This window comes from Ascaphus truei, chromosome 8, assembly GCF_040206685.1.
Source record: "Ascaphus truei isolate aAscTru1 chromosome 8, aAscTru1.hap1, whole genome shotgun sequence".
Taxonomy (NCBI): Eukaryota; Metazoa; Chordata; class Amphibia; order Anura; family Ascaphidae; genus Ascaphus; species Ascaphus truei.
The window spans coordinates 94,431,181-94,456,751 of NC_134490.1; the positions used below are offsets into that span (position 1 = coordinate 94,431,181).

Below are 25,571 nucleotides of genomic sequence, written 5' to 3' on the forward strand. Positions count from 1 at the left end.
CATAGTCGACTATTACGAGGATAAACCTGTGTCCTTTCGCAGAAGGCTCCAGAGGCCCTACCAAGTCTACACCAATCCTCTCAAAGGGAACTGACACCAAGGGTATAGGAACCAAGGGGGCTGTTTTTTGTCCCTTCGGACTAGTTAGCTGGCATTCAGGACATGCCGCACACAACTTAGCAATATCACTATACATCCCTGGCCAATTGAAGCGGAACGAAATACGGTCCAAGGTTTTATCTCTACCAATGTGACCACCCCAAGGGACAGTATGGGTTAGGGTGAAGACAGTTTTAACAAATGCCTTGGGAACCAATATTTGTCTGGTGACCTCCCCTGTTTGTGTCTGCTTGTTCACCCTATACAGGATATCATTCTACAATTCAAAATGAGGGAAGACAATTACCCATTGTGAATCAATATCTGGTCATCAATTTTTACCACTATCATATTGTCTGGCCAGGACTGGGTCTTCCCTCTCTCTGCCTCTGGCAAAAATCGGGGAGACATAGCTCTGGTAAATCCCCAGGGCCCATCTCTCCCTCCTTCTGGCCATCCCCAGTCATTACTTGTGACATGCCTATTAGTATGGCCACCTGAGTCCCAGATTTCTGCAACCAGTCCTGTTTATCATAGCGTCTTTGCCTCCGAGTCTTTGGAACCCGGTGTCTACTGGGGAACAGGTCTGCCGAGAAGGGAAACAGATTACCAGGTTTCTCCTGAGCCAGAGAATTAGGCTCCTCCTGAGAGACTGGAGCCATTAGGTTTGAAAAGAAAGGCCAGTCACGGCCAAGCAAAACGGGGGCAGGGAGCCAAGGAGCGACTACTACTTCGATCCTGGCCTCCTGTAGCAGGATTTTGGCCGTCGGATACAATTTTACATCACCGCGTATACATTCTATACTCCATGGGGAGTCAAAGGAAAGCATGTCAGGCAGGAACAGTTCCTGGAAGACTAGCGTTTTTCCAGAGCCTGAATCTACAAGGGCCTGGACGGTTTTACCCCCAATCTGGGCTGGAAGTAGCCAGGGCTTGCAACTTTCTCTGGGGAAGGTCGAGGCGTCTGTCCTGCTGAAGGAACAATCCATCTGTGGACAGTCCACCTGACGGTGGCCTTGTTCTCGCAGGCCAAACATGGAGAGGGTTTCCATGCGGTGCAACGGATACCGCTCAGCTGGACCGGATACTGGAGACAAGGCATACGATGGGTCCTGTGTGCGACATCCTCTGAAGCTCCTCATATTTGGCGACAAGCCAATAGCAGGAAGTAGATGAGTCTCGGCGGTGAACGGCTTTTGGAGCTCCTTTCATGGTTGCGTATGTAGGGGCCGTAGTTTCCCCGTTGGTCCGGTCTCCCTCTTTGGGCGTCCGCAAGCGCCAGTGAAGTCGGATCCGCCGAGTCCAAGACACTCGCCTTATCCTCTACCCCAAGGAAGTTCTCAACGAGTCGGACAGCCAAAGCTAGGGTATCAGCAGCATGGCGTTTTACCCAAGAGCGTGCGAAAGGGTTATTACTTGTAGGAATTGTTCCAACACAACTTGTTCAAGAACAGTCTCCTTAGTGTGTTGCTCGGGTTGTATCCAGCGAGTACACAAGTCCAATAACCGCTGAGCTAGGACCCGGGGGTCTCATCTTAGAGGTGTATTTCAGGTTCCGGAACTGCTGCCGGTAGGTCTCTGGGGTCAGACCTAAGCGATCCAGTATGGCGGCTTTTACATGTTTGTAATCCATTGCCTGGTCCGCTGGGAGGCCCTGATATGCGGCCTGGGCTTCTCCTATGAGGAGTGGGGCCAAAGCGATTGCCCAGCGATCTGAAGACCAGCCCTGGGCTTCAGCAACCATTTCAAACGTCAGTAGAAAAGCCTCTGGATCCTCATTCTGAGCCATTTTCCTCAGGAAGACCGGGGGTTTGTTCGCACGTTCTGGACTGGCAATTACCTGGGATTGGGTCAGCAACCTGGCCATCCGCTCATCCTGTGCTGCCGGATTAGGAGCTGGGTTTGCTGCTGCAATAGTCTTTCATCTCTCTTTTTTTTTTTTTTGTGTGTGGCCATTCAACTGCAGGGGCCTCTCAAAATCCCATATGTTGCAGGGTACATGCAACCACACGTGGGTTTTCTTGAGAAGGCTTATTTACTGAGCCTTAAAAATATGGCACACAAAAACAAAAACAGCATCTTTTCAGCATGTTGAACAAAACAGAAATTAAGTCCTGAGCAGGGCTTGCCCTTTCCCAACAAGGGCTGTTCAAAGTCCAGGGTAACAGTAAAGCAAAAAAGACAGACCTTATAGCAATAATTCTCTCTCAGCATTTCAGTCTCTCACTGGGTCAGACAGGCTGCATGTGTGTGCAGCCTGGGGTTTTTAAAGCTCTTTGATGAGGCAGGTGGGACCAGACTAATTGACAAGAGCTTCCCAGCTGAATATTAACCTGGTCACTGCTGCACTGCAGACATAAACATAGGTCTGCCAGGCATAGGGCTGGTGACGTTCATTCACCCTGTCACAGAACCATTACATCGGTGCTTTGAGAAGTTAAGCAGACAATTCAAATATTGTTTCATTTGAAGATTTAAAATTAAAACAGAAAAGGATAATAGCCATTCTACCTAGAATATCTTTATTCTCACTACTCAAAAGCATGAGGAAGAAAGACCTACACAACATGTGAAAACTGCTAGATTAAAATTGTCCTCGTCACAATTTTTTCCCCGTCTTTTTATTAGTTTTTTCCATAATTTTCAAGTATATCTTGGGTAGAAATACTGTAAAATAAGGCAATATGCCCAGAATCAGTGTTTGTGTCCTAGACGGAATTGAACACAGAAGCAGTTTAGTCAAAGCCAGTGAGATAACTACCTTTTGTCTTTTAGCAAATAAAAATACCACTTATGAGCACATTGACGTCTCATATGTCCACAAACCTGCCTCTCCCCATAATCCCCCCGTATATAATAATTCCAGGGCAGCAAGGGGTATTGGGCAATGGCATGACAGAGCACTCAGTGTGTCACCTTTTGCTTCTTATCCATTTTAACATGGACCCTATGAGGTTATGCCTGCTGTTTTACACAGCTTTTACAGCAAAGTCTGGGTTAAAGAAGGGCATGGTCAGCAAACCTTCTCAGACTGTGCTCTTTCTACCTTTTTGGTCTCAGTGTGAGGTTGGTTTCTGACATTGTAATGTGAAGCGGGTAGTGGCCACAAACCAGGTAACATAGCAAGTTATGGCAAGTAAAAAAGTAATTCCTTAGGCATGTACAGTGGCGAGAAAAAGTTTGGGAACCCCAATGATAAGTACAGAAATTCCATAGTTTTGCCACAATAACCTTGAATAAAAACCAGTCTTTTCTTAAATATCCAAGAGGGATTATTTTAACCAATTTCATGTTTTTTTTAAACAAAATGTATGAATTAGACAAACTGAGTAATTAAGAGTCAGGTTATGTGCAAAAGTAAGTTTAACCCAGGTTTTATCAGCTAAATTAAAAGGGATAATTAGTAACAGGTGTTTAAATAATTAGGTAGATCTTCAGGTGTGATTTTGGGAGGCCTCACCCAATGTAAAGATCAGAAACTTTGTGAGTTTGGTCTTCACCATAGAGGTGTGTGGAAACACATCATGCCACGATCAAAAGAAATCTCTGAGGTCCTAAGAACAGCAGTCAATAATGCTCAGTCTATAAAGAGTTGCAAAACCATTTCTAAGGATTTGGGGCTCCCCCAATCCACTGTCAGACAGAGTCTACAAATGGAGAAAGTTCAAAACCACACAGTCACTCTACCCAGGAATGGTCATCCTACAAAAATCTCTACAAGAACAAACTGGCAAATCACCCAGGAAGTCACAAAGAACCCCGGAGTAACATCTAAGGATCTGCAGGCCACTCTCAAACTTTTTGGCCTCAATGAGAAACGTTATGCTTGGTGAAAACCAAACACTGCATTCGAACAGAACAACCTAATCCCAACAGCCAAGCATGGTGTACAACAGGCCTGCACAACTCGTAAAGCGAGAAGGGCCGAACTGCTCCAAGGAAAAAAAATTTGGGCCGCACGGGTAAAATCATCATCATCATCATCATCTCTCCTCCAGCACCTCTCATCATCATCATCATCATCCTCATATATCTCCCCAGCATCCCTCATCATCATCCACATATCTCCCCCAGAACCCCTCACTATCAACCTTTGCGATACTCCCCATCTATCTCTCATACCCCCATCTCTCCCCCTCACCCACACACAATACTCCCTCTCCACATCAAACACACAATACCCCCCTGCACACCACACACATCCCGCCCCCCTGCACCTCACATCATTCTCCCCCCGTGCACCTCACATCATTCTCCCCCTCTGCACCTCACATATCTCTCCCCCCCTGCACCTCACATATCTCTCCCCCCCTGCACCTCACATATCTCTCCCCCCCTGCACCTCACATATCTCTCCCCCCCTGCACCTCACATATCTCTCCCCCCCTGCACCTCACATATCTCTCCCCCCCTGCACCTCACATATCTCTCCCCCCCTGCACCTCACATATCTCTCCCCCACTGCACCTCACATATCTCTCCCCCCCTGCACCTCACATATCTCTCCCCCCCTGCACCTCACATATCTCTCCCCCCCTGCACCTCACATATCTCTCCTCCCCTGCACCTCACATATCTCTCCCCCCCTGCACCTCACATCATTCTCCCCCCCCACACCTCCAATCACCCCCTGCACCTCCAATCACCCCCCTGCACCTCCAATCACCCCCCCTGCACCTCCAATCACCCCCCTTGCACCTCCAATCACCCCCCTTGCACCTCCAATCACCCCCCTTGCACCTCCAATCACCCCCCCTGCACCTCCAATCACCCCCCCTGCACCTCACCTCAATGCACCTCACATCACCCCCCTGCACATATCCACGTTGGGATCAGGGGGGGGAGCGGCCGCAGAAGAGCTCAGCTGGCTGTGACTTCCCCCTCCGTCCCATGTTGCGAGCGGGGGGGGGGGGGTAGGAAGGAGCAGGGAGGGGGAGCAGGCCCTGCGCATTCGCGCCGGGACCGCGGGGAATCGCCGCCATTTATTTTTTTTAAAGTTTTTTTTAATCTCATCGCGGGCCGCAGAGAGAGGCCAGGCGGGCCGTATGTTGTGCAGGCCTGGTGTACAATGTAGCAGGACGTTCCTGAATTGGGAGGCCTGTAAGCATTGAAAGGATAGAAATGTCATGACAATTGCAGCACAGCTTCCTTACTTAAGCAGTCCACATGAAAAGAAATGCAAAACCAAGTTGGGCAAAGAAAGAAGGCAATTTATACATGGCCTCATTTGACTACAGGTTTAAATGAAGGCAATAAGCCAGCCAATTAATCAATAATAGACAATTATCTTACCCTCATGCCAAGCACCAGAAAGCCAATCTCTTCCATCAATGGGTACTTGCCGACATGCTGTTGGATCTTTTCAGCAGACGCATACGGGTCATAGCTCTTCTGGCCTATTTTGACATCCATAATACATGGCTTATTAAACTTACGAGTTACGTCTTCCAGTTTTAAGTATAAATCTGCAGAGGAGAAGAAAGTGTCAATACATTTTTAGATGTGTATAATTATTGATTGTATATAATAAAAAATTTTAAAAAAAAAAAGAAAGAAAAATGGAGATCATGTATACAATGCCTAAACTGTAAAACCATGTTCTATAGCAGGGGTGCATAAAATTTAGGCCCTGCGCCCCCCTGCCTGCTCCGCCCTAGTGCTCGCGCGCCCCCCCCTCCTCGTATCCGGCATCAAATGACGTTACATCACGACTCTGCAGCGTCATTTGATGCCGCGTTGCTATGGCGACGCGTCACCCGAAGCCGACGGAGAGAACGTACGCGAGTTACCAAGGCCTCGCACACACCTTGGGGAAGAGCGCGGGACCTCTAACCACCACACCTGATCTATATGACACTTACTTCAGTTAGCCATATATTAAAAAGGTTTTCCCACATGCAATAACCACTTGTGGTTAAATCGTCATATTAAATCAATCATCATGTAGATAATGGTCACGTAGTTAATTAAAATGCATATTCATGTAACATTCGTATGTGTGTATCATGCAGATGCATTTTTTTGTAAATTTAGATTGGCAATGTAACTTGAGATTAGATTGAGCCATCTGAAATGAGCAGCACAATCGGCTCTGGCATGGGACTTGGTAAACAAGAACTGAATGTGTCCATTTGCATGGCTAAATCAAGAAGCATACTTGATTACAATTGACTCTTAAATAAAATAAAAAAAACACCACAATCTACATTGTGTAATTCATGGGCTTGTTGAACTTTTCCAGTTTCAGTAGATCTACATATTTTTCCAGCCCGGATTATTTCACCATTTACAAGATGTCTAAAAAATAAAAAAATAAAAATTAAATAAAGTGTGCATAGGTCTGCAAAGAAAACAAAAAAAAGTACCATTTGGAGTTCCTGGAGGAGACCACGTGCCAAAATATTTTGGCAGAAATTTCTGCAGGTCAAGGAGATTACCGTCAGTGCAGCCAGCAGCGAAAACCTGTGACAAGAGAGGGAAGAAAAGTTTCAAAATGATTTTACTTTCTGCTGTTACGTTTGGCTATAATCATTTCACAGACAGCTTCTGCACACTGTTAAAGTGACTGCGATCATGAAAAAAAAATGTCTTCAAATAAAACATACATCATATATCCAAGACACAAAGTAGTTCTGAAATACTGGAAAATTATTCTAGGCATCAGTCTTCTAAAACAAAAACAAAATGAATGGACCATCATAATGCAGCATAATAAACAGCTATATCATGGAGAAATCTGGTACTTCCCAACACGTAATTAGCAAGGCCTGTGAAAATGGTGTCATTAATAAAACACAACTAGATATACCCACCTAGAGTTTAACAATATTTGGATTGTCATGGTTTCTAATCACAAGTATGCAAGTGTCCTACAAGAAAACCTTATTTTTTTTAAAAAAAAATCAAATTAAAAAAACAAACAATAAATACTGTGTGATAGTCCATAGTGGTATAGTGTACACCAGTATAAAGAGATACTGGTAGCAGGAGCTAAGTTAAGAAATATTTTTCTGGAAGCAACGGCCCCAAAACATAACAGAGTGGATAATTGTAAGGTTTAAAAAACTGTTTCAAATCAGTGTACAACACAATCATATAAGAGGGGTATATAGAACAAACGCAGTAAAACTGATGAGCAGAGATTGATAGCAAGTCTGTAACGTGCTTCCGTAGCAGATGGCAGTAGTTGGCAAAAAATTACTTGAAAATAGGACAACGGTCTCTAATTTGGACATATTTAAGATCGTCGTATAAAGGCAGTGTTTAATGCCAGGAGGTGTCAACCAGCCTATAGAAATACCAGCCAGTCTGTTAGTTCAGATGTTTGTATTAAGTGCAACAGACTGCTGCATAGTTACCTGTAGTGTGCAACAATGTAATTTTCCTATGTCCACTCTATGATTGAATAGTAACTGCAGGGTCCAATTAATATAACGTAGACGCAGAGGAAATAAACCGCATAGTTGCTGTCTGCTGGTCAGTACTGATAAGTATCCCATTTACTAATGTAGAGACTGGTATTATCCTTATGTCCAATCTGATTGGATGATGGATCCCTGCAGCGCCCAATTAGCAGAGAAGCAGCATAGGAGATCTGCAGTATAGGTGGTGTCTGCTGCTACTACAGGTCCTAGCAAGTATCCCACCTGCTACTGTGGGAATTGTGCAGATCCCTATAATAAGGGTTACCAGGGAATGGTAGGGAAGGATAACAAGGAGACCCTAATGTTCACTAGCTGGTATCCTATTCCCCGTAGTGAATATGAAGTTGCTGCCATCCGGACTGGATAATGACTATGTTAAGGGGTACTGAGGGGGGAGGGGGGGCGGAATGGACAGATAACAAGTATACACCCTAAGTCCGTCCCTACCCTTCCCTGTTACCCCTTATTATAGGGATCTATACAGTTTCCACAGTAGCCAGGTGGTGGCAGGTTCAGTTTCACCTATGCGGTTGATTTCCTCTGCTGCTACGTTTACTAATTGGACGCTGCAGTGACCCACGATTCAATCATAGATTGGACATTTGAAGTGAAACTTCTTTGCTGGCACCTACCAAATTAATATTTCCCTTGGACTAAATCGCCTTGGAGACGGAAGTGACGTCACTGCTGGCAGGAGAGGCCGTTATGGCAGCTGGCACACATGCCGAGGCCTCCCGCGCTCGGCGCACATGCACAGGAGCCATTGCCGCCGGTTGGGCGTGCCTGCGCAGTAGGCGCCTGCTTACGTGCAGTGGCCGCCGGCGCAGCGCACAGACAGCACAGGCGCACACAAGGAATTCAGTTACTATATACAGAAGTGCAAATAGGTAAAACGGGGGGGGGGTGTGTCAAGTCAAACTTTTTTGCGTTTTGGCACTGAAATTGTGTTTTGATTTTTAATTAAAAACCGCACCATCACAAATACAATTTCTGTGACAAAAACACAAAGAAGTTTCACTTAAAAAGCGCGTGTTCGGCACAAACTACTGCCATCTGCTACGGAAGCACGTTACAGACTTACTATCAATCTCTGCTCCTCAGCAGTTTTACGGTGTTTGTTCTATATACTTCTCTTATATTACTGTGCTGAACACTAATAAAATAGTGTTTCAACCTTACAATCATCCACCCTCTGTTACGTTTTGGGGCACTCGCTTCCTGAAAAATATTTCTTCACTCAGCTCCTGCTACCAGTATCTCTTTATACTAGTGTACACTGCACCACTATGTATTTAAACAACAATACACAGTAGATTTCTGAAACATAGGCGAGTGCATCTAATTTGGGGACTTTACGGTCAAATACTCTGGGGGGTGGGGGGGTTGCTGCTTCTGGAGTTTTGGCTGCCAAGTCAAAATAATAAAGGATATTGCTAGCTTCTTCTAATTTGGGGACTTTATGGTCAAATACTCTGGGGGGTGGAGGGGTTGCTGCTTCAGGAGTTTTGGCTGCCAAGTCAAAATAATAAAGGATATTGCTAGCTTCTTCTGCAACATGAGCCACAAGAAACATATAAAAAATAAGCTGTAAAACTGTATGTTCAGAATCAGAGCAACGGTCACTTAATCTATTTATTTTCGTGAACTGGCCATGAGGAAAAAAACAATTATTTTACGTTTAACACCTTAAAAGGTAACTTTCACAAGCAATTTTACCAGGCGCTTGCAATTTAAAGATCCTAAAATTAAAAGCTCATTTTTAAATTAATAAAAGGAGTTCTCGCCAAAAATTCTTCACCAGCAGTTGCTAACCAGATGCCCTGGTAAATCCCCCACCTACCTCTCAGCCAGAGGAACTTGAGATACAACCATTGGAAAAAACATGTATTCCAAGCACTAAACTTTTTGAAGGCAGAGCTGCTTTTTCCTTTGATGCAGCCTCTGCTGTAGCAGGTCTTTTCCTGGAAATTTTAATTCCAACACCTTCTGATAACACTGCATGCAACCCTCTTCCTTAATAGCAGAGGGTAAGGCCTCGGTCCCGCTGCGCTCGTTGGCGCGGGCGGCAATGTAGCGAGTTCCCCACCAGCAGGGGAATCCTCGCGAGCCGGTCCCGGTCCCCACTGGCGGCACAGCTGACTACACGCTGTCGCGCGTCAGCCGCTGGAGACACCACAGAATGGTGTTTTCTAGCTTTGACGCGTGACGTGTGTGGCTGTGAGCCAATGGGGAGGGGAGGCTTCGGGAGGAGGAGAGGCTTCGGGGAGCGGGGAGGAGTGTGGAGTGAAAGCAGGTGAGTGCCTTTCTCTGTGTGTGTGTCTGAGTGCGTGCGTGCCTGTCTGTGTGTGTATGTGTGTGCCCGAGTGCGTGAGTGCCTGCCTCTGTCTGTCTGTGTGTGTGTGTGTGTGTGTATGAGTGCGTGAGTGCCTGCCTGTGTGTGTGTGTGTGTGTATGTATGGATGAGTGCCTGCGTGTGTGTGTGTGTTTTACTTACCGAAGCTCCAGCTCCAGCCCGAGTCCGTGGAGGGAGGGGGGGGGGAGAGTAGCGGGTCCCTCCGCTCAAGCTCCCTGTCAAACCGCCCACCTCCCGCTCCCTACAGACCGCATATCGCGGTCTGTGTATCTCAGCGCACCGCCTGTCAGCAGTGCGGGTGCGCTGACTCTGGGAGCGGGGCCTTAGCCTTACACAGTCTCAGAGCTAACAAGGACAGTTATAGATGGTAATTCGATGAAGGTAAATAATTTCCCAACAGATGCTGGAACCTGTATATAAAAGTCACCAACTGCCACCCACAAGCTTCTCACCCGCCTGCACACCCCATGCTTCCACAGCTGACTATCCTAACTGCCAGACTGACCAAACAACAAACTCAAAAAGGAGACCCACAAAAATCAACCGATGGAAGCTCGTTACCACCTAAACTTTTCCCTATTTTAACCAAGGAGCACGGACAAGATGTCCCATGGCCAAATACCAGGTCCCTGCAAACACTGCTCCCAAAGATAAAGAAACATATATAAGGACCAACTGACACCCCCCCCCCCCCCCCAGTCTACCAATTTTTCCAAGTTGCTGTTAAGCTTCGACTCATTTGATCTCAGGATCTATTGCCCAGGTATGAAATTAGTGTCATAACAAGGCATTTTCGATCATGAGAAAATACAGTTTTACGCTGTTAAACACTGCTCATTAACCCTTTGAGTCCCGGAAAATCGGCAGCACCCGAGGGCCCCCAGTGTTCCAGATCTCAGCCATGTAATCGCTTGGTAACGTGCAGATGCTCCATTACATGAATCTAAAAGGACAGTACTCGACTTCCCTTATGTTCGCTTTCACGGTGAACACTATTTCCCCCATGAAAATAAGCATTTACAGTATAGCGTAACGTACCCTGTACATCATAAAGGCAGTGCCAGCTCTCATGCCATATATCATGTGGCAACAACGAGGTCCTCTCCTAGGCCCTCCATGGTCAATGCTAGAACTGTTGCCGGTGCTCCCACATGGAGCCCCATGGAAGTCCAAATCCGAAGTAGAAAACGAGGACAGCACCACAGACATTAAAAAGGTATTTATTAAAGCCATTAGATGCCAACATTCGGCCATCTGTGGCAATAATACTCCTTTTGAACAAAGTCAATGGTGCCCTCCTCGTTTTCTACTTTGTTCATCAAATGCACTCAAAAGGGTTAACATACATGTAGTGACTATCCCGGAGTTTCACTACCCGTTTTCTGAATGGAATGTTATACTTTGCCAAAGCTTGTGGATCTAGAATAACAGATGTTCAACTATTAACATAATGAAGCCCCACCACTCAGCCTATTATATAACTGTGGCCACGTAGGTGCTCCGAAGGGAAGGTTATAACAAAGTGGAATCCCCAGGGGAATGGATAAAGCAAAGTCACTTAACCCGTGCAAAACTACTTCTAGGCCTATGTAATCACTATTAATATAGGAGGTCGATGGGTCAAATACCCAGGGGTCGGTGTGCGCGCACACGCGCACACGCGCACACGCGCACACACGCGCACACACACACACACACACTAAGGGGCAAGGAATCATATACCAAAATATGTAGACGTTGTGGTTTCTATTTATGATTATAAGTTACCTTTGGCCCTTACAAATTATGACAGTGGCTGAGGGCTAGCATTTATTAGAATGATAAACATGCCGTGTTGATGTGTAGAGAATGGTGCCATGTTCAGATTGCATAAGCATAGCATTTGTACAGTCTAATATTTGTTAACCCAGACACACACCTGCCAAATGTGTTTTAAAACAGAAGGATAAGAAGAATGTTGATTATCTATACAAATACCATCTTCCGTATGAGGAAAAGGCACATTGAAGGATAGATTCTAAACACTTGAAACTGGCAATGATTTAAAATCTTTTGTGGTGTCAGTGTTCATTAGTGAATAATGAAGTGGGTTTGGACTTTTTCACAGCACTAGCCTTTAAATTATGGATGCTCTGCCTTGCAAGTATGTGGAAACAAGGAAAGGGACCATTAATTCTTAGCCTTAGTGTGATAATTTAGAAGGTGATAAAGTATGTGCGTGTGGAGGGGAGATCATGCATATGTTGATCAGGCAAAGTAAACCCTCCACTTCTGTGGCCCCCCTTTTTGCAGTTTTTATGATTGCAGTTATTTTCTGGTATTTTTGCCTAGTTCATTGTGGTCACTTTAGTAGTTAGTCACTGTGTACCTCCGTCACTGCACTTTAGTAGTCACTGTGTACCTCCGTCACTGCACTTTAGTAGTTAGTCACTGTGTACCTCCGTCACTGCACTTTAATGCACTTCACTTGCATTTTTTGTCAGTATTGCACTGTATAGGCTTACAGTGAGTGTATAACCTCTGTGTCAGCTTACATGTATCTAGTTTTTGTTTCACCTTAGGTGATCTTTCTTAGTATTCTTATTGCACTTGTTTATGCACTTTATATGTTTACATTGTTTAATTTATGCCAACAGTTAATCGCTTCAAAGGGTTATTATTCTGTTACTATTTCTTCATTTAGGTGATGTCATTTCACTTTAGGTGATTAATTTACTATTTCTTGTCACTCAGTCGATATACTGATTTTTATGCTTGTATTTTAGCCTGTTAGATCTCAATAAATATTCTAATTATGCTAATCCCTGGTGCGCTGTTTGCATATTCAGTTTTTTTCTGAGATATACCCATCGGGTTCTCTCATTCAGGAGACTGTGGGAGTGACTCCATGCACCTAGCAGCAAAGGGATTGGTTTCCTTATAGGACTTTCACGACAGCACGAGCGTGGAATTCTGGAATTGTGTTCATCAAATACTTAGTATACACAATAAAATGATTACAACTGTCAATCTAAAAATAGCCCATATAGCTATCAGTGTGGAATATAAAAAAAGGGTGTGTGCCGAGCACGTGCAGTTTAAGTGCAACTGTGTCTTTTGTCAGTGTTTTGTCACAAACTGTATTTGTGAAGGTGATATTTTTAATTCAATGAAAGATTTGAGTGTAGTCTATTTGATTTATTTTTGTGTTGAATTTTCCATACTATTACTTGGAATACATGATATAATTGACTTATAACTTAAGTAAGATAGATATATTTTGGATTGTATAGTACAGCGATGAATAAACTGGGGGGCGCGCCCAAGATTATGTAGGGGGGGGCGCAGGCTGCGTGCGGGGAAACCTGGGGGCGGGCAGAGCTGTGAACGGGCGGCCAGAAGCTCCGTGCTGAAGCAGCTTCCAGTTCCCTGCTCTGTCTGCCTGCAGAGGGGGCGGGGCCTTCCTGCACACAGACAAGCCCTCCTCCTCCTGTCTGTTACCCGCCCGTTTTCAGCAGCACATGGGGGGACCGGAGCAGGTTTAGTTACTCCCTCCACCCACCGTGTGTATGTGTGTATGTGTGTATGTGTGTATGTGTGTATATAGAGAGGGAGTCAGGAGAGAGAGGGGGGGAGGGAGTCAGGAGAGAAGGGGGAGAAGCCTGAACAGCTGTGAAGAGGGGGGGAAGGGAGTTGAGAGGGAGGATGGGGGAGGCAGAACATTACATCACGGGCAACGCCGGGTATATCAGCTAGTATATATATATATATATATATATATATATATATATATATATATATATATATATATATATATATATATATATATATATATATATATATATATACACACATACATACATACATACATACACACACACACACACACGTGTGTGTATATGTGTGTTTGTGTGTATATATATGGACTGCAGTGTGTGTGTGTGTGTGTGTGTGTGTGTGTGTGTGTGTGTGTGTGTGTGTGTGTGTGTGTGTGTTGTGATTGAGTGTGTGTTGTGATTGAGTGTGTGTTGTGATTGTGTGGGTGTTGATTGAATGCAGCGTTGTACAAACTGAGGGGGGGACGCCCCGGGCGCAAGATTATTTAGGCGGGGCGCGTGCAGCAAAACCTGGTTGCGCAGGCGAAAAAGATGTGCGCGCGCGGGCGGCCAAACAGAATAGTGCAGGTGGGGCCACGTGATTCGGAGGTACAGGGGAGGAGCACGCCCCAGCGCTGTGATGTCAAACGCCCCTCCCTCCGATGTCAGCCCTACAATAGCGTTGTGTTCCTGCTCTCCTCCGCTGGCAACCTGCTTCGCTGCGATCCTGTGCAAGTGAGAGGGTCGGCTGCCACTATATCAATCACACTATGAATGTACAGAAATAATGAAAAAAAGCGTAAACAATTCCCCGCTCGTGCTTGCAAAATTATGCAGGACCCCCGGTGCTCATGCTTGGAGAGTTGGTGATGTCACCGCTCTCAGCGGCAGCGTGGACGCAGCCTAATTTTCCAAGAGCGAGCTTTGAAGTATGTATGTATTTAGGCTGCGCTTATAGTGCCGTCGCCCGAAAACAAATGCATTGTCGCCGCCGCGTGCGCTTATAGTAAGCGTGACGTGGCGATGCGATTTTTTGAAGCCGGCAATATTTGATTTTTTAGGGGCTGTCGTCTCATGTGACAGCCCCTGAACCAATCAATGGCCTGGTCGCCCACGCCACCGCAAAGCGAAATACAACTTTCGCTAGCGGCGACGGGTGACGTCACGGGCACTATATGCGCGGCCTTAGACATATTTGTATTTACATTGTATACCGTTTAATAAAGGTTTTTTTTCCATGTGATTTTGATTACATCAGGCAGGGGGGGCCCGAGAAATTTCATGGATAAAAAGGGGGGCTCGGCATAAAAAGTTTGCTCACCCCTGGTATAGTATCTAAATGCTGCTACACTCAAAAGTCTTTAATTCAATGTAAATCATAAAAATAAAAACAGTTTCAGTGACAGAACGCGAAGAAGTTTGACTTGCAATGCACGTGCTCGGCACGTCCAGTTTTATTTTTTTAGAATCATTACAGTTACTATATTAATGTATGTACAATTCATGTGTTATATGTTTAAACACCTTGCATCTTTTCCACTTCTGTTTTTTTATGATAAATTATAGATCCCTAATATTTTTGCTATTTGGTTGTGTATGTGTACACAGACGACAGGGGGGTGTTTTCATGCCTCTGTGCATGCACCGGAAGTGTTATCCGCCTCTGCCCATGCGCAGGAGGAGATGGCTGCCTCTGCGCATGCGCACCGCCTCTTCACATGCACTGGAGGAGCCAGACACCTCTACCCATGCACGTGGCAATGACCGCTTCTGCGCAGGGAATAAACTTGTTAGCTTCTGCGCATGCTCGGAGAGAAAGACGTCACTTCCGTTACACACATCCGTCACCATAAAGCCGATTTGTCCAAGCAAAATTTTTGTATGTGCCACTAAAGAAGTTTCACTTCAAAATATCTAAAAATATACATACTATAAATTTAATAATAGGATTAATGGACATCTAGCTGATAAAAGAATTCAAATCAATATCAACGTCGAGTCCAGAAGGAACAAAGGTGCCAAAATTAAAGATCCAATAATTTTGCTTTTGGGATAGATGTTTAACTCTATTTCCCCCTCTCCAATGAGGGGAACCCCGTCTATTCCCCCAAAGGTTATATATGACCTCCCTAGGGTCGTCAGGCTCATGGCATTTTTAAAATGTAGGGAAGCCTAGTGTTTCTCTAAGCCTATTGAAATGATCACATGATGTTCCAATATTCTAATTCTAAAGGGTCTTATAGTTCTACCCACTTATTGGGGCTTGCAAAAGCATTCCAAAAGGTAGACTACATAATTGGTTTTTCAGTTGATAAAAAGGGTGAGATGTTATAGCTTTGGCCACAGGATCAAACTAGAGAGATTATATTTAAATGTAATTTTATCAATTAAAATATTTAACATAAGATAGCTTGTTTTGATCCATGGCGATTGTGGCTTAAAAAGGAATGTAATGTGATTTATTAAGAAAAATATTGTCTCATAATTTATGGGTGGGGGGGAGGGGGAATATGATAGATATTCATAAGACACAAAACATTGGCATGTCCCAAGGATAGATCTGAAAATACATGCTCTAACCCATCATGAGCTTGCTCTTCACACTAAATGTCTATTTTGCAGCAGTATTGAGGCAAAAAACAGTAACCAGAGCACAAACAAAAAAAACACACATTTCAAGCCAATGTAAGCTGCAGCTCAAATTTTGTGCCCACCTCAATTGTATCAGGCCTCAAAACTGCTTAACTGTGACCATTACTTCCTCCAGGCTCCTGCAGGACTATAACTCATTACCTCCAGCAGACACGCAACAGTGATCTGTCAATTAGTGCTGCGGTCTGCTATTGCACGCCCTATGAACGCTTGCCATGAGCCACGTGACAGGTTCCGGGGGCCTGCTGCTTCCCTCCTCATGCCCTTCCCTCTGTGCCACGAAAGTGCCCAGTCTTTTGTGAAGGGTTGATTGTGGGGGGAAAAAAAACCTGTATAAAGCTTAGTACAGGGGTGGCCAACTCCAGTTCAAGGGCCACCAACAGGTCAGGTTTTAAGGATATCCCTGCTTCCGCACAGGTGGCTCAATCAGGGGCTCAGTCAGAATGACAGCCACCTTTATTGAAGCAAGCGTATCCTTAAAACCTGGCCTGTTGGTGGCCCTCGAGGACTGGAGTTGGGCACCCCTGGGTTAGTAGGTAAATGAGCATGCTAAAATGTTCACTACTCTAGTCGAAAGGTTTAAGAAATTGCTTGTACTCATGGGTGGTAAAATATGCCAAATAGCTACTACGGAGGATATTGCCCTCTGCCTGTAATAAGCTGCATTATAGAAAGGGGATCCCAGCGTATTTTCTGTTTGTTTTGTTAATTGGGTGGCTACATACAGACAATATTTAGTGATTTGGTATATTAAATTGCTATGGCCATCTAACCCCAAATTAGAAGAGAATAGCGTATAACATTAGCCAAAGTACCCCAATATTCTCTCTCCACGTTCCTGCAGCTTTCCCCAGCAGCAGTGAAAAGAAATATCAGCCACATCTATATAGGTAGTTTTAAAAAGGGAGAAAAATGTACACACAATACATCGTTTAACGGTTATTCATAATATTTTTTTTTATATATATATATATACTTTCTTTAGTTGGTGAATGATACAGCAGAGGGAAAAAAAGTTAGCTTTATTTTGGGAGACAAAACTGAACCTGCTGAACATTCTGTAGCTGGGAGGACATCTGAAAAAAAATATATGTTTGAGCTCGTTAATTATTAGTGGATGTTCCTTTAAACATTTAGAAATGTTTGCATCAGATCTTCATAATTTCAATAAATCCACAATACTGTACATCATTCAAAATGGTGGATTTTAAAGTGATCCCTTTCGCTACATAACTCACATCAAAATGTATGGTAATTACAGATTACAATGGTTGATTCACTGAATGTAAGGTTATCACAATCTTCTAGACTACATTTCACTATATGAATTTGAATTTTCTTGATTTGGCTTACAAAATTAGGAATACACTTTTTGCATTTGGTGGGCAATTTTAATGTAGCCTTAACTAGCAATGCTCTTCCATCCTTAGTGAATACAAGCCTATAAACTTGTATCACATTAGGCAGCCTAATTACATGCCCAGAGAGGTGGGGGTAGCATCTTTAAGAAGAAGATTAACGCACTATTTTATTTTAGTATAAAGTGCCATTCTGAAAATATTCTAATATTGAGCCCTCTGATGAAAACCTTGTGAGTTTAATAAGGGAGCACAAAGCATAAGTATTTTAAATGTAACCCTTCCTTGGTAACCAAATTATTTGCTGGGATTTTTTCATACTTTTTAATGCCTTTTGCTGGTAATCCAGTTTGGCAATAATCAGACCTTCGGAATCGGACATTTGGTCACGGGCGTCTCGCCGCGACCAAGTCTCTGCCGACGTTTGGCTGCAGTGCGAACTTTTGCCACAGCTGCTGGACGCTCAGCCACTTTTAAGGCAGGAATGCAACTTCCGCACAACCAGAGGGGCGAATGTATGTTGAGAAGGGGGGGGGGGGGGGGAAAGGGGGCACCTAACTTTCTCCGGTGCAGCCCTACCCGCAGTTCTGGCGATCCGACGTCACATGATAACGCATTACCATGACAATGTGACAACAGCTGCAGGAGGAAGTCTGCATCTCAAAGAATCACCCGGGTCGGGTGAAAACTACCTATATAGGTGTGGCTGATATTTCTTTTCACTGCTGCTGGGGAAAGCTGCAGGAACTTGGAGAGAGAGTATTGGGGTACTTTGGCTAACGTTATACGGTATTCTCTTCTAATTTGGGGTTAGATGGCCATAGCAATTTAATATACCAAATCACTAAATATTGTCTGTATGTAGCCACCCAATTAACAAAACAAACAGAAAATACGCTGGGATCCCCTTTCTATAATCAGCCTTAATTTTTTCTACAGGGGGAACCCTGTTGCCAGTGTACAGCTTTGGGTCCCGCAAAGTCTAAAGGCAGCCCGCTATCGGGGTTAATATTAGGGGGTTTCAGGGTAAGGGGTAAGGTTAGGGCTGACCTTGGCAGTGAATGCCTGCAGAGATTTGGTCATGGCAAAATAGCCGCGACCGTCAGATCTTCATGTACATGGTTTTGTTCTTTGTAAAGTAATTATGATGCCCAAGGAACCAGCACTTGTGGAAAACAGAGCACGATGTATAGAGCTGAAAGACTGTGGCTCATGAAGAACCTCTCTGAAAGCAAAGCTGTCAGTCATTGCTATGCTTGCCGAAGTCTTGCCTTAGGGTATGATTCTGCAAGATGCCGCTGAGCGGCAGTGTGATCCAGTGATGTCACCCTCACACTGCCGCCGAGTGGGATCTTGAACATACAGGAGAGACAGGAGAGGAGATAAGCAGAGGAGACAGGGAGGCTTGCTTGGCTGTGAGTGGTTTGCCCTCATTGGCTGAACCGCTCACGTGATGCGGCCGTCGCCTGCCAAGAACAAATGCCTCTGTCCCCTCTCCAGTCTGTCGCCCCAGAAGCTCCAGGCAGCACAGCACGCACGTCGCTAGCGGTATGTTTACCTTAAGTGGATTGCAGATTTTTTTGGTATAATCACAGCCTTAAACTACGAGACAGCTCTGCTTCCTAACAGGATGTTCAGGAGCCACAATCCTTCCGGCACAGGCACCCGTGGTAGACAAGTCTTTACCCACTGTGCATCTGTGCAGGTAAATTAAATGTGAAGCACGGACAATACAACAAAAAAACAAAGAAGCCCAAAGCTACATCCAATATGATAAATATATATATATATTTATATATCTCTTAAAAAAAAGGGTCATTTAGATAAACCCTTTGACCAAAGCATTTTAAGCCTGCAAGCCACTTCAAGGCATGACCAAATATTGCAGATCCCAACACTAACTGATTCAAATTCTTATTTTCCTCTATTGTTAGAGGAAGAATAATCGCATTGGATCCATCACAACCAGCTGCATGCAAGACCTGCTCACTTGGAAAGTGGGCAGGGGCGAGCTTAAACCCTGTAAGGGAGGAGCCACCAACCTCAAACAGCCGAGACCAGCTGGAGAAAGTTAAACACACAGATACCCAGCAAGCTCTAAGAAACCCCCAAAATTACCATATAATATAATATAATATATATATACACATACACACGTGTCAATTTGAGTACTACTGGGCATGGATAAATGTATACAACAACAACAAAAAGAAGCCCAAAGCTACATCCAATATGACAAACATATGTATGCAGAATCCAGTGCCATGTTTTTTTGCCTCCATCTCACGGATGTTTATGGAAGCGACGTGCCGGCCGTCACTTCCTCGACATGCCAACCCCCACATTATAAACACAACCCCCCCCCCCGTTTGCGTCCCAAAAATTCTACAGTCCACACATCAACGGAGAGGAAAGCTTGCACGGGGAAAATAGCGCAATAGCGCAATAGCATTCACTTTCACTATGGACACTGCCTTCTTTTCAGATGTGGAAAAAGAGTCCATACAGGAGGGTAATATAGAAGAGTCTCTTTCCACAGGGAATTTGAGAACAGAGCGTGTCTTTTTGGGGGGGAAAGGGGGAGGGAGCGGGAGTCCTAAGAAAAGGTGTTAAAGAAAAATGGGGATCTACAGAAATTGTATTTTAAAATTACAAGTATGCACGCTCACGTTCCCCCCCCCCCCCCCCACCTTAACTTAGTGCGGCATCAAAGTATTTTTTCCAAGTAGTAGTTACTTTCATTTTAATGGAGCTCTAGAGAAGACTCAATGGCTCAATATGGTTTTAGTGCTACCGTAAGACTACTTGCCATTTGAACAGTAGATGGCAAAATCACTTCATTAGTTGATGTTACCAAGAACTAAACTACTGAAGTAGGTTTGTTAAATTAGAGGTAGGGCTTGGGATACACAGCTAATGTTAATGCCTTTAAAATGTACACTCTGTCCTTACAGAAAATAAATATTAGTCATTAGTAGAAGAGCATCTATAATTTTCCAAAAACTTCAGCGCGGAGAGCAGAGGCTCCTGGAGCTGAAATTACAGTTCAGCGCAAGAGTTCAGAGGAGAGAGAAAAAAAAAAAGTTAAAGACACTTTGCATGAGGGATTCTAAAGGAATCTGACGTAGTTTTAAAGTAAATATCCTGACTAAACATACAATTTCAATACGATACCTTCAAGATATTTTTCCTTTAACAAAACAAATGCCGAGACTAATGTTAGTCAAGTCCTTAATTAAAAGATAAGTTACCATGCTATAGAAATTCAGCTCCCTTGGTCCACGTGGCGGTGGCTGTAATTGTTTGAGGACAGTCCCATCAGGATGCTGCAATATGCCTACAAATAAAACATTACGTTAAGACATTCATCGCTGCAGTTGAAAATGCTAGTAGATTCACAGCACAATTATAACATAAAATAGTCAACTAGAAGCATAACTTTCTTTACCGATTATGAAAATGTTGCAGTGAGCAGAGCTATAATGAAGTTGTCAAAAACAAAAAAATACAACTCTGACGTTATCAACCCCTCAGCTGCCAGAGAGGCCAGCGATACATTGTGAGACGTTGCAATAGTTAAGGTGTTAGGTTTTACATCAATGATCACCAAAGACAGATTGTACCATAAAGTGTGCCATTGAAATGTAATAAGGAAATGTAAAGGCAATGTGTTAAATAAACGCTAATAATAAAAAATAATTAGAGATCACGGTTTTCGTTAAAAAAAAAAAAAAAAAAAAAAATGTATTCAGTGCTCTATCTCCTCCTACTTGTGGCTGGGCCACGAGAAGTGGTGAAATTCAATAGGAAATTATTCACTTAATATTTTTATTTTTTTAACAATTTTAACCAAAAGTGCAAAATGAACATGTTTTTCCCATTAATAATAATAATAATAATAATAATAGCAACACCACTCCTTGGCTCCACAGCTACTAGATTTATCAGTAGCTAAAGCTAAAAATACTTGTGTGGGTCTGATATCTCCCCAAAGTACAAATGCAACTTTAATAAAGTCGTGTTTGTAGAAAGCATTTTCACTGTCTACAGTACATTAATTGGTCATACGCTTAAAATAAAATCCACCTATAAAACATTAAATACTTGAAAAAAACCTTAGTGCGTTTCAGCAGAAAAGGCATTTGCACATCCATAAATGTCGGGCCTGTGTAACACAAATAAGGTTAATCATTTTAAAAGTCTGCCTTATGGAATTCAAGAACTGACTGTAGCCCCCAAATGATGTGCTTGTATTGATCACAGCGCACATCGCGAATGGTGGATTCTTAAAGCAGCAATCCCAGAGGATATGGGCCCGGGGGTGCATACACATACACACATTTTTAGAGGATTGGGTGATAAATCACCAGGAAACCCCTGCTTCCCCCGACAATTTACGGTTTTACAGTCTCCCTCCATGGGAAACAAAAAGGCCACCAGATGTTGCGCGTACCACAGACCAATAGGCAGCCGCAACGTCATCAGGTGCAGCTTCCTATTGGACTGATATTTTAATTAATTTTAAGAAACAGACTGTAACCCTGGTAACTTTACCGATAAGTATATTGGGAGCTGGGTGCTGAAGAGCTGAAAATTGTATAGTACAGCAAAGGACCCCTGGTTTCCACCATGATCTATAAGAAGGAAAAAAAAGCTGTGTGTGCTGTGCACGCGCATAGTAAGTGAAACTTCTTTGACTTTTGTCACAGAAATTGTATTTGTGTTGGTGTTGGTGATGTTTTAATTAAAAATCAAAATACAATGTCAATGACAAAACGCAAATAAATTTGACTTAGAATGCGCGTGCTCGGCACACATCCCCTGTATTAGCTATTTGCACTAAGTGTGAATTCCGCGTGTGACTGAGAGTGTGCGTGTGACTGAGAGTGTGCGTGTGACTGAGAGTGTGCGTGTGACTGAGAGTGTGCGTGTGACTGAGAGTGTGCGTGTGACTGAGAGTGTGCGTGTGACTGAGAGTGTGCGTGTGACTGAGAGTGTGCGTGTGACTGAGAGTGTGCGTGTGACAGAGTGTGCGTGTGACTGAGAGTGTGCGTGTGACTGAGCGTGTGCGTTTGACTGTGCGTCTGACTGTGAGTGCGTCTGACTGTGTGACTGAGTGTGCGTGTGACTGAGTGTGACTGAGTGTGAGTGTGACTGAGTGTGTGTGACTGAGTGTGCGTGTGACTGTGTGTGGGGGTCTGGGGGGGTCAGTGTGTGTGATGTCTGGGGGGGTCAGGCAGTGTGAATTCCGCGTGTGACAGTGTGCGTGTGACTGAGAGTGTGTGTGTGACAGAGTGTGTGTGTGACAGAGTGTGTGTGTGTGACAGAGTGTGTGTGTGACAGAGTGTGTGTGTGACTGAGAGTGTGTGTGACTGAGAGTGTGCGTGTGACTGAGAGTGTGCGTGTGACTGAGAGTGTGCGTGTGACTGAGAGTGTGCGTGTGACTGAGAGTGTGCGTGTGACTGAGAGTGTGCGTGTGACTGAGAGTGTGCGTGTGACTGAGAGTGTGCGTGTGACTGAGAGTGTGCGTGTGACTGAGAGTGTGCGTGTGACTGAGAGTGTGCGTGTGACTGAGAGTGTGCGTGTGACTGAGCGTGTGACTATGCGTGTGCGTGTGACTATGCGTGTGCGTGTGACTATGCGTGTGCGTGTGACTATGCGTGTGCGTGTGACTGCGTGTGCGTCTGACTGCGAGTGTGACTGAGTGTGCGTCTGACTGTGAGTGTGACTGAGTGTGCGTGTGACTGAGTGTGCATGTGCGTGTGAGTGTGACTGAGTGTGTGTGACTGTGAGTGTGTGTGGGGGACTGGGGGGGTCAGTGTGTGTGGGGGTCTGGGGGGGTCAGGCAGTGTGTGGGGGTCTTGGGGGGTCAGGCAGTGTGTGTGGGGGTCTGTCAGTGTGTGTGGGGGTCTGGGGGGTTCAGTCAGTGTGTGTGGGGGTCTGGGGGGTTCAGTCAGTGTGTGTGGGGGTCTGGGGGGGTCAGTCAGTGTGTGTGGGGGTCTGGGGGGGTCAGTCAGTGTGTGTGGGGGTCTGGGGGGGTCAGTCAGTGTGTGTGGGGGTCTGGGGGGTTCAGTCAGTGTGTGTGGGTCTCTGGGGGGTCAGTCAGTGTGTGTGGGGGTCTGGGGTGGTCAGTCAGTGTGTTTGGGGGTCTGGGGGGGTCAGTCAGTGTGTGTGGGTCTCTGGGGGGGTCAGTCAGTGTGTGTGGGGGTCTGGGGGGGTCAGTCAGTGTGTGTGGGGGTCTGGGGGGGTCAGTCAGCTTGTGTGGGGGTCTGCAGCTCGCCTTCTCGCCCGGCCCACTAAAACGTTACCTTGGAGACCGAAGAGACGCGTCTCCGCCTTGTCCTCTCAACAGATCTGCGGCGCATGCAGTCCACAGCAATTGCTGCAGGGCAGCCATCTTTCATTTGGGCAAATAGCCCACAACCTATGCGTCTGAGATCAGATGCAGAGTAAGCGTCCGGTGTGGGGGAGCACGGAGTGGCGGCGGCGATTACATTTTGAGCGGCACTCGTCAGGAGCGGCACAGTGGGTGGGGGGAGCGGCACTCGTCAGGAGCTGTGGCGAGTACATTTTGAGCGGGTGCGGGGGAGCGGCGCCAGGGGCTAGCGCTGCCGCATGTCAGCAGCCGTGCGGGAGAGCAGCGGGACTCGGGGAAGCAAGAGGGAGGAGAGAGGCTGAGCAGCGGCTCCTCCTCTCACAGCCCATGGCAGCGGGCAGCGTAACGGCGCCAGTTAGCACCCGCCAGGGGCAGATAGCGGCTGCGCGCCACCTCCTCCCCACTCCCGTGGTGATTGGAGTCACTGGCGCCATCGCGCATGCGCGACACGGCAGTAGGCAGCTGGCGGGGAACGGCGGCCGTTATGAGCGGCGCCGGCGGCTATCGCCGCCGCCGCCGCATGTCAGCGGCTGTGTGGGGGGTGCGGTGGCCATTAGGAGCGGCGCCGGCGGCTATCGCCGCCGCCGCCGCATCCGATTTGTGGAGCGGGTGTGATGTCAGTGTTGGGGTCGGGCTGAGCCAGAACACAGCCCGGCCTCAACTGCCAGCACTGACGTCACATCCGTTTCATTTCTGTCTCCACAATTCTTTTTTGCCCCAGTTTGAATGAGGTGCCACTAAGGAAGTTTCACTTCAAAAAAATTGTATAGGACATGGGGTGGGGTCTAAAAATGAACATCCAGGGTAGGAAGGGAGCGATTATTCTATTTTTGGGGTGTTCCTGAATTAACAAAATGTGGTGCAATAAAATCACAATAAGTATGATGAAGCAAAGAAACTTGGCTCATATAGATCACCTACTTACGACAAGTAGGTGAAGGATCAGCATATGCGGGGAACAAGGTGTGTAGGAACTCAGGAGGGCTCTCACTCAGGATGATGCTCATGAGAAAACACAGCAGAAAGAGACCATAGTGCAGACCAGCAAACGGTTTATCACAATAAAAGGCTAAAAAAATGTACTCCCAATGTGTACAGGTAAAATAAGCACATAAGATGGTGTTAGAGCAGTTTATCTCACGCCAGGAGAAGTGGTGACCAGGCCGTCTCCCTTCGATACTCCCACAGTCAGACAGCGTTTAACGGCATCTGACGTCACATCCGTTACGGGCTTAACAGCTTCCGGTTAGGCGGGAGAGGGAACAGGTACATGGCACAGCGGTCTCCTCACCTCTAGAACGGAGGTTACTGCGTAGGAAGTGGAAGCTCTACGCGTTTCGCTGAACTGGCGTCAGCTTCATCAGGAGTAATATAGCACCCATAATGGTATAGCGATTAAATCGTGTGTTAGGCAATTGGTTAATTAATAATTCACAGGTTCTCTCACAGGGAGTACATAACTCTGTGTTCAAATACAGATCAACAATTAAAACTTTATTAATAGAGTAAAAAACTGAAATATATGGATATAACAACTCAAAGAAGAGATGATAAAAAGCAAGTTGGGGAGAGAGAGAGAAAGGTTGTGTTAATTACACAATATACAGCTTAATGCAATATTTGGTATTAAATAATATACTGTAAAGAATAAAAAGTAATACAAGATATAAAATAATCAAGAGAGAATGAACATCCCTAGAGGTCCCATATTCACTAAGGAATAGTAAATGAATA

General features: G+C 45.2%; 1 protein-coding gene across 1 annotated transcript in view; it reads right to left on the bottom strand.

Moving 5' to 3' along the window:
• The window catches only part of IPMK (inositol polyphosphate multikinase), a 96,865-nt gene that overhangs the window by 54,382 nt on the left and 16,912 nt on the right, over nt 1–25,571 (bottom strand). Inside the window, exons 2-4 of the mRNA XM_075612937.1 lie at nt 20,713–20,798; nt 6,465–6,561; nt 5,392–5,564 (exon numbers count right to left, since the gene is read on the bottom strand). Coding sequence (XP_075469052.1) covers nt 5,392–5,564; nt 6,465–6,561; nt 20,713–20,798 — 356 coding nt within the window. The remainder of the gene's footprint in view (nt 1–5,391; nt 5,565–6,464; nt 6,562–20,712; nt 20,799–25,571) is intronic.